Here is a 9,955-nt window from a genome sequence, read left to right as displayed (position 1 = left end):
CCACCTCTCTGCTCATCCCAGATGGGTGCTATCGTAGTGAGAGAGACTCAATCGTCAAACCCAAGGATCATTATAAGCTTATAAACCTTTATTAATTAACGTTTCTTGTTTAATTATTATAGCTGAGAAGAAAGAGGAGAAGTGCTTTTAAAGAAATGGGATGTGGAGTAGTTAAAGCCTTAAAGGGGATGTTTCAGTTCCCTTGATGCCAAATGGTTCTTCTTTGTGTGTATATGCCTAAAGAAAATAATGAAGCAACAAGAAAACAAACCACCAACTTCCATGGTGATGAAGATCTTCAAGCAGCAGTTACGTCTTCTCAACTTCCTCTCTTATTTTCTCTTACTTGGATTTGGTTTGGCCTTTGGAGCTATAGCTAGTCGTTCTATGATCAATTACAACTCTTTTCTTTTCTTTGAAACCCAAAATTCTTTATCTCCACCAGTACTGCCGGCACCACCACCGCCACCGCAAGCAACACCAACACCAGCACCAGCAGCAGAACAGCCATTACTGTCGATAAAATCTTCTTTTGAAGAGAATGGCGCCAAGGTTCACAGCAATGGATTGGAAGATTACTTCAAAACACCTGAGATTAGGCACCACATGAATGACATGGACTTGCAGAGGAAAGCTTCAATGATTCCCCGAACCCAACAGCTTCCAGACAAGATGGTACCAAAGGTTGCTTTCATGTTCTTAACGAGAGGACCATTACCACTGGGGCCACTTTGGGAGAAGTTTTTCGAAGGTCATGAAGGCTTGTACTCCATTTATGTGCATTCCAATCCATCCTACAATGGATCAATTGAAAGGGAAGGTTCTGTGTTTTATGGACGAAGGATCCCCAGTAAGGTCAGTTTATCTGAGATCTTGTTCCCTTAGAAAATTATTAGAACTGCTTTCAGAAAATGAAATAGCAGAAGGCATTGCTGGTTAGCTCATATATAGCAGAGTCATCATTTTCAAAGTTTTAGCTTTTTCTAAGAAATAGACCCAGACCCATGAGTTTTTTCTCTTCTATTTCTTGGGCCAAATGTCAGTTTCTGATGGCACATTGCTTCAATTTTTTGTATGGAATCACTCATATGTATAGTAATTCCTTTTAATTTGGTGCAGGAAGTTAAATGGGGAGACTTCACTTTAGTTGCAGCAGAACGTAGATTACTAGCAAATGCTCTCCTTGACTTCTCTAACCAAAGATTTGTTCTTCTATCAGAGTCATGCATTCCTATCTTCAACTTCTCCACCATCTATTCTTACCTCCTCAATTCAACTAAGACATTTGTGGAGGTTTATGACAATCCAGCTCCCGTCGGACGTGGCCGGTACAACCGTCGTATGAAACCAATTATTGAGCTCCGGCAATGGCGAAAAGGGTCTCAATGGTTTGAGGTAGACCGTGACATTGCAATTGAATTTGTCTCTGATCATAAATATTTCCCACTATTTGGGAGACTCTGCAAGCGCCCTTGTTTTGGAGATGAGCATTACTTGCCAACATTGGTGAACATGAGATTTGGAAAGAAGAATTCAAATAGAACTTTAACTTGGGTGGATTGGAAAATGGGGGGACCTCATCCAACCAAGTTTTTTAGAACAAATGTTACCATTGAGCTTTTGGAGAGACTGAGAAGTGGAAGCGAGTGTGAATACAATGGCAAGAACACAGACATTTGCCATTTGTTTGCAAGGAAGTTCTTACCCAACACTTTGGATAGGTTGTTGAGGTTTGCTCCAAAGGTCATGGGTTTTAACCCATAACATGAGAAATGTACATCTTATAGTTAGTAATTACAAAGAAGACTGTATCCTACCAAAAAAATAAAAGATGACTTGATTATTTTTTTTATTTTTTTACATTTGAAATTTGAAAGATTATAATTTATTATATGGTGTTTTATGTTTTAAAATGCCTCTTATACCTTTGTAAGTTAGTACAAGGCCTTAAGCTTCAGATAGACTTGGTTTTTAATTTATTTATTTATTTAGTTTTACATTATGGCATAGTGGTCGTAGTTTCTTATGTAGTGCCCCCCCCCCCTTGATCCCCTAATCGTTGTGATTTTTTTGATGATGACAAAAAATGAGTTTCACTAGTCGGAATTGGGATTCTATTGTGTTTCTCTCATCCTCTCCATCACAACTATAGGGATGTTCACCCCTCTCCCACTTTGTTAGTATTTAAAAGTGAATCTCCATCTTAAATATATGGTGAAGTAATTTAAAGAAACTACAACTGAAGATAGAAGATCTCAACTAGTAAAAGTGGACAGATGAAAAGCTCTATATCATAGAATAAAAAGAACACTAGGGAGATGCTAAATCAACGGTGTGATCCAATGCCCAAGGATTTGGCTAATTGTGAAGACACGCACAAGAAACTCATCCAACTTTGTTATTTCCACCCCTGCCTTTCCCATTCACGTGCCTCACCATCCAACCTTTGTTCTCAAGTTCCAAAACGAAGAGACAAAGTCCAAAATCCGGCAAGAACAAGTTAAAGAAGAGGGTTTCGATTTCAATTTCACCTCTACCTTTCTACGATTACCTGGTGGTTGTTATTGCGAAGGCGAGATGAGAGAAATCTTCAAATTTCCCAAAGAAGAAGAAGGCATGGAAGACACTGCCATTCTTGAACGATTTTTTCTGGGATTTCGAAACAGCAGCAGTAGCAGCAGCAACAACAACACCAGAGCTGTTCGACATGGGCAATGGTTTCACTGGTGTCGATGCTGGCACATATGGGGTTACAACAGTCTTTGGACCGCCGGTAGCCCGCAATCTTGGTGCAAATGTTGTGCAGGTGGTGTTTTGGCCCGAAGAGGGCACTGGGGGTGGCAGCGATGGTGGTACAAACATACAGTAGCCAGAGCTGGTGCGGAAACTGGTGGAGGCAAGGCTGGAGGGCTGTTCTTAGGCCGAATAGTCGACCGTCGGTGATATATTGCCGATAAAGTGTAAAATTCGTGTCGCTGAGGGGTTTCGTGTCGCCCCCCAGCGACAGGTCGAATAATCGCCGTGTGTCGCCGACACACGATACCTTGGATAAAACTGAGTGAAAAACATTATCTATTTATTTTATTTTTGCCAATGAAGGGTTAGTGGAGTAGTTGAGAATCTCACCTCCCGGTGGAGAGCTTGGGTTCAATCCTTGCCAGCCACATATGTAATACACCCATCTCCAATTTCCATAATAAAAAAAAATTCACTACTAAGAAAATAATGGAAGAACCTACGGCTACCGTGGCTTGTTACTGCGTTCGCTTCCTTCAGCGAGGGAGCAGGGACTCGGGACACCGGAGACATCACAAGAAGGAAAAGAAGAGCGATCACCTTTATCTGTCTCAACAAACTGACCTAGGTAATGCAGTTTGACATTTTGGATTTGTTGTAAATTAGTTTAGGTCATGTTTGTTACTGGTTTTTTTTTTTTTTTTGGTAATGGTTTTTACTGGTTTTTAACCTGTGAATAAATGAACCCATGAAAACCCATTCTACATTTCTACTTAGGTTTTTTTTTTTTTTTTTGGTCTATTGTACAATAGCTGTTTGGTAAAATGCTTCAATGAGACGCCAAGCCAAGTCTAAATCATTTGATTTGGTTGCCCTTCGAGGTATGGGTGGATGGGGGATCCGTTTTCTATATTTTCAACATATTCCCTACATGGGGCTTTGCTTAGCTAGTTAAAGAAGTAAGATTACTATAGGGCAACTGGAGTTAGGTTGGATTTTGTTTGCAAGTTGGGTTTTTTTTTTATCTTTTCGGGGTGGCGGATGTTTAGAGAAGTTCGATGATGAAGGTAATATACTTCATAATTCCCATAAAAGAATCTTGATATGATGATAATCTGATTTATTTAATCACACAGTAGCTTGAGCCTCTTGGAGACAGCTTTAGCCTTTGATTGTTGATCATTGATCTCAATGACCTGATTGGTGTTATGGTAGCAGGGATGGTTTAGTTCTTGCTGTAGCATATGAATATTAAGCTTTGTTTACCAACCAGTGTATGTTGTTCAGAACTAAATGAATAGAGCAAAACACTTTTGGCCGATGTTAAAGTTATGGCAGATCATCTCCAGCTGAAAATATTCATTATGAACTGATTTCATGATCCCCCTCCTATTTTCTACTACATGTTTACTGTGTCCTATTGCACACTTGTACTACAATATATAAAATACCTAAAAAAAGTTTTTTTTGTTTTTTTTTTGGGTGTGTTGATATCAAATTTGACTCATAAACTAAAGTATCTTGTAGAAATTGATTGTATTGCATCTTGACTTGTGAATGAAAAACGATACAAAGAATTATCCTTCTACAAAGGAGATTAGTTCAGTCAATTGGTTTAGCCTAGAACTCTTCAAAGAACCAAGTAGGGTGTTTAGGCCCAAATGAGTGGATCCCTTTGCGTACTAAGTGGTTTTTGTAATTTTGGAAAATGAACCTTCCAGTTTTATATATCTATGAGCAAATTATATGCATGCATCAAGGTTTGATCCCTTTTAAAAGCAAACACCCCCCCCCCCCCCCCCCCCCCCCCAAAAAAAAAAAAAAAAAAAAAAAAGAAGGATTTTTACATTGACCTCCCCTGGATAATTGTGAATCTTTCAAGGAAGCCCTTTCCATTAAGTTCAAAATGTTTCTTGAAGCCCGAAATATACACTTCGGTAATGCATTTTTACCCTTAGGTTACAGAACCCTCATATCTCTCTTACCCACTTGAAGACTGACCTGCAACTCAACCCACTGGATGAGTGGAAGAACAAGGAAAGAAAGAAGGCTTGGTGGATTCCTGCAACTCCACAAAAAATATTCATAGAAAATATTAAATATATCCAAGATAAAGAAAGTGAGGTTTTCTTTTTAAGTGAAGAAACAAACCTGCAAGGGGACTAGAAGAGACCTTCTTCACCTCACCCTCAGAGGCACCAGTTTGGATTCCAAGGGTTTTGTATTGATACATTATGCAGAAGGAGCAGTACAAGAAACATTCATCTTCTTCACCTTTACGTTCTTGAGGTAAACTCTCTGAATCCATGAGAAAGACAAAATCCACCAGTCACCAAACAATGGCAGCCTAGCTTTCTTCAACAACTTAAAACCTTCCTTCTACAAGCAAAGACAACAAGTGAAAATCTCCTAAATCAACACAACAGGTCACTGAACCAGAATCAAGGTCTTTATATAATATAGTTCTTTGGAACTCTATAAAAATAGGAAATGAAATCCTTGAGGCCCTAGTAATGAATGAAGGTGAAGCAGAGAAGTCAAGCATGTGAGAGATAACCTGGGATTATTAATGACACTGATCAGATTCAGAAGTTCTCAACTGTGAATCTTGCCATGATATTAACTGTTTATTATAAGGGACTGATTCATCCCTGGCCATACACGTTAGTTTTCTGATTGAAGGACTTGTATTTATCGAAGTAAAAGTCAAAAAGAGTCAGCAAAAGTAAAAACAGCAGTGATGGTTTGGAAGGAAAAATGTTGGAATTCATGGATTTCAAGTCTTCTCTGACTTCGATCTCATTTTCCCCAAGAACAAATGAGGAATACCTGTGAACAAGGGGAGGTCTGCCTGAATATCAGAACATCTTCTTCACTGTCATTGGAAATGATAGTAACTTAACCTAAAATCAATTTGGATATTTTAAGTTCTGAGGAGGAAGAAGGGTATAAAAGGTACTTCAAATCATTTTAGTTCATGATATATTAAGGGTAAAAATGTCATTTGGATTTGGGAACTGACACCTTGCTAACAAAGTTAGGCTTCTCAGGTATGGATGTAATAGCCCCAACACTGGGTGTTTGCATGTAAAAGGGACCAAACCCAAGGGTGTTGCATCTAATTTGCTCCATTAATATTTATTTATTTATTACTATTATTATCTTCCCCCCCCCCCCCCCGGGGGGGGGGGGTGTGGAAGGTAAGTGGGTGGTCCAAGGGGGCATGAAAATTTATGTTAGCTAACTTAGATTTTCATAACATAGAAAAGGCATTGTTAAAACATTCCTCATTTTTTATAGTTGATTAATTTAGAGTCACTGAACCGACATGCTATATTTTCACGGCTCCTGCAATTATAAGACCAAATGGTTTAAAGATTTGGTTTAGTTATATACTATATCATTCAAACCTGGATACTTGTATAGATTTCTATGATTGTAGTTTGCATTTTATGGTTTGAATTCAAGTGGTATGATTTTGATGAGAAGAAGCCTTCATTTTTTTTCATTAAATGTCATGTGGAACACAATATTTTTAAGTTCATGTTGGTCACTGACTCTTTAGTCCCTTGTTTCTGGATGTTTTCTGTAGCTACATCTGAAACCAATCTCCGTTCCTATATCCTTCTTCCTAGTAGGAATTGGATTTCTAAGTAATGATTTTTGAATTTGTGTTTCACTGGGCAGTGCTACTTGGAGGTTTTCCTTCAGTTTCCTATTTGGATAGAGAGCTAGAAGGGCTATGGTCCCTCTTTTCTTTTTCATTTTCTCCCTTTTATGGAGGTTGTCTTATTTTCTGCTGTTACTTATGATTTGACCGTTGGTTATATGACTAACATTTTGAATTGAGATAGTTGAACTCAAGAGCAATGTCTTGAGCCTGCAAGCATGTTCATTGATCCTAGTACGTTATTGACAATTGAGCAAGACGGAGCTTCATCACGTCCAGAAGAAGACGTGAACATGTTAGATGGTCACAAGCGTAACTCTGTGCAGCAAACAAATTCAGGTTGTCGCAAAAGAAATCGTAGGTCTACTGGTGATGCTATAGCGGATGCTATGTTAGAGATAGCGGCTGCTTCAAAAATGAGGGCAAATGCTATGATGAAGAATGATGATCCATTTTCTATAAGCAAATGTGTGAAAGTACTGGATGATATACAGAGCATCAATCAGCGCCTTTACTTTATGGCTTTGGACTTGTTTGAGAACCCCAATGCTAGAGAGACATTCATTTCTCTTAGAAGTGAGAAACGATTGATTTGGTTGCAGGGAAAGTGTATTGATCCTTCTAGTTCTGTAGCATAAATGACTTCCTGGATTTTAGTATTGTACTCTCCACTGACTCTGTATATCATAGTCCCAGGAAGTACAAAGTGCTCTGAACAATCTTGCATGTGGTTAGTTTATTGTTAATGTTCAGGTTATTTGTCGAATGGTTTAATGAATGATCTTAAATGATTATTTAATTCACATGGTAGCCTGTCTCATCCTTTGTTTGTATCTTTGTGTGTGTGAAAAAGACACGTATATTTAAATGAAAGAGGCTTAGGGATTAGGACTTGTGTATTTGAATGAATTGCCACTAGAGCTGTTGATTTTGGATTCTATGTTGTATTATGCAATAGATTTGTTGATGTTATGGGCACAAATATATCAGTATAATGGATCTAGAACTGGATGATTCGGAATTAGCAGCTGCTGCTGCTTCAGATTATTGATACCACAAGTCTAAAACGCCATCTGTAAGCAGCCTTCTGAACATTCAACAGTTATCAAATCTGAATTCTTCAATGAAGACTTAAACGGTAGTTGCTTTAACAATCTTGTCAAATGTTATGGATGGATAAACGTGTCTTCTGAGACAGTATCTTTTCTTTTGCCTTTGAATACAGTCTATTCATTTCATTTGTTCATCCATTTTTCTCAGGATTTCATTAGAGTAATTGATGGCTTGCTTGGATCATTCTCTATTTCGTAATAGAATTGCTGTTCCTACACAACATATGTGGTTGGTTTGCACTTCTGATCAACAGTTTTTGTTTTTGTTTTGTTTACTTTGGTTAGGAGTGTTCAGCTGCAGATTCATGTGTATTGAGATCCTGAATCACCTGACAGAATTTCTCTGCAATTCCTGAAGGGTCTATCTCTTTAAAGTACAATCACTTTCTCTCTCTCTCTTTTCTTGGTCTTTCTCTGTACAATGCTTTCCCTGTTCTGCGCTTGATTCAAGGTGTTGTTCATCCCTTCAATAGCAAATCCGTTGCCAAGGAACATGAAAATAAGAATCAGAGTGTATAAAACAACTGATCATAAGAACAAATGTTATGGTTTCACATGTGTCACCTGTGGGTTACTCCCTCTTTACCTGGCTTACCTACCTCTCAGAGTAGTTGGCTCACGAGAGTGAGTTTGTTACTTGCAGTAGTATGTCATCTCATCTCAGCAATGATCGCTATGGTGTCAGTAAATTAAGGAGGTATGTTTTGATCCTTCTATTTATTCATATTTTCCTCATTTACATCATAAATCCTTATTTCTGGGGATTTAATACCAGGCCTTTCGCGTGATCGATTAGTTGGTTCATTATTCCCTTAAATTTATTTTGATTAGTCGTGCTCAAACATTTCAACCAGAAAGCAGGCTTTCTACCTAACCAAGAATGGCAGCTGAAGCTTCCTTTGATGTATAAAATTCAACACAAACTTAAGAACGGTTACTAGTCATAAACCCTTTAGCCCTCTTTCTCAAATCCTTGATCCCCTCCTTTCCTGCTCAATTCAGGCATGACGCCGACTGGAATCTTTGCGGGGTTGTTCCTCCTTTTGGCTCTTTACTGTGGAATAGATCCTTTCAAGCACAGCGCTATCTCTGACTTCCCTGATTTTGAGGCTTACAAGATCGATTTGATTCCCTGGTCTCAGCGCCCAAATGAAACAGATACTGAAAATCAATTGCAGAAGTCAAGTCTTAAGTTTCTGAACCAAGTTCAAGGGCCCGAGAGCGTGGCTTTTGATCCCCTGGGTCGTGGACCTTACACTGGAGTTGCCGATGGTCGGATAATTTTCTGGAACGGCGAGTCTTGGGCTGATTTTGCTTATACTTCTCCCAATAGGTCAGAACTATGTAGCACAAAGCCATTGTTTTCAAGTTATTTGAAGCATGAACACATCTGTGGCCGACCTTTAGGGCTTCGATTCCACAAGAAAACCGGGGAACTGTACATTGCTGATGCATATTATGGGTTGATGAAAGTAGGGCCAGGAGGCGGATTGGCAACATCACTTGCATCAGAGGCAGAAGGAGTGCCATTAAGGTTCACAAATGACTTGGACATTGATGAGGAAGCAAATGTCTATTTTACAGAAAGCAGCAATAAATTCCAGAGGAGGAATTTCATGCAGCTGGTTTTTTCTGCAGAGGATAGTGGGAGGGTTTTGAAGTATGACCCAATTACAAAGGAAACCACTGTCCTTGTTCGTAAAGTCCAATTTCCAAATGGTTTGACCTTGAGTAAGGATGGTTCTTTCTTCATCTTTTGTGATAGTGCCTCTGGCAGGTTAATGAGATATTGGCTGAAAGGGGAGAAAACAGGGACATCAGAAGTATTTGTAACCTTGCCTGGATTCCCAGACAATGTAAGAACCAATGAGAATGGTGAATTCTGGGTTGCACTTCATTGCCGTCGATCTTTGCTCAGCCATGTACTCGGTTCCTACCCTAAACTCAGGAAATTCTTGCTTAAGCTACCTATTCCGGCCAAGTATCAGTATTTGGCAACAATTGGAGGTTGGCTTCATGCAGGGGTTGCCAAGTACAGCTCTGAGGGGAGACTCATGCAGATCTTGGAGGATAGTCAAGGCAAGGTGGTGAGGGCAGTTAGTGAGGTTGAGGAGAAGGATGGAGAATTGTGGATGGGGAGTGTCTTGATGTCTTTTGTAGCGGTTTACCAGTTGTGATGAGCTAATATTGAATTTGATTAACTGGTTTGTCTCTCTTTTTTTTTTTTTTTTTTTGGGTGGAATTAGATGATGAAGAACTGGCTCTGCATTTTTTTTATTCTCTTTGTTTTTTTTTAAGGAGGCATCTAATCCGAAACTCTCATACTTTGGTGACCAGTAAGACCCAAGAGGTATCCTATCTTCTATTGCTTCTCTGCCATTCCCTGCCATGAAAAAGAGAGAAAGAGAGGGAGAGAGTATTAATCTCTTTAGTCTTC

The 9,955-nt window shown here is 39.1% G+C and overlaps 1 protein-coding gene and 1 pseudogene across 2 annotated transcripts; both read left to right on the top strand.

Annotated features, from left to right (window-relative positions):
* Positions 1–247: 247 nt before the first annotated feature.
* On the top strand, positions 248–1,764 carry LOC149018213 (glycosyltransferase BC10-like). The gene is made up of 2 exons (XM_089154341.1): positions 248–855; positions 1,120–1,764. Exons 1-2 carry the CDS (start codon positions 250–252, stop codon positions 1,762–1,764), a joined length of 1,251 nt encoding a protein of 416 aa, XP_089010467.1. The 5' UTR covers positions 248–249.
* Positions 1,765–7,039: 5,275 nt separating this feature from the next.
* Positions 7,040–9,715, top strand: LOC149018212 (protein STRICTOSIDINE SYNTHASE-LIKE 3 pseudogene; annotated as a pseudogene). The gene is made up of 2 exons (XR_016172900.1): positions 7,040–8,215; positions 8,521–9,715. The product of XR_016172900.1 is annotated as a protein STRICTOSIDINE SYNTHASE-LIKE 3 pseudogene (transcript).
* The last annotated feature ends 240 nt before the right edge of the window (positions 9,716–9,955 follow it).

The sequence above is a fragment of the Hakea prostrata genome, chromosome 4 (assembly GCF_041222555.1).
Source record: "Hakea prostrata isolate BN-2017 chromosome 4, UWA_Hpros_2, whole genome shotgun sequence".
Taxonomy (NCBI): domain Eukaryota; kingdom Viridiplantae; phylum Streptophyta; class Magnoliopsida; order Proteales; family Proteaceae; genus Hakea; species Hakea prostrata.
Note: the sequence above shows the minus strand (reverse complement) of the source record. Positions and strands in the feature narration are given on the sequence as shown.

Excerpts from the sequence above, each read along its gene's own strand:
- LOC149018213 (XM_089154341.1), top strand. The coding sequence starts at position 250 with ATGAAGCAACAAGAAAACAAACCACCAACTTCCATGGTGATGAAGATC. Across the intron at positions 856-1,119 it reads GACGAAGGATCCCCAGTAAG|GAAGTTAAATGGGGAGACTT; the intron begins GTCAGTTTATCT and ends AATTTGGTGCAG.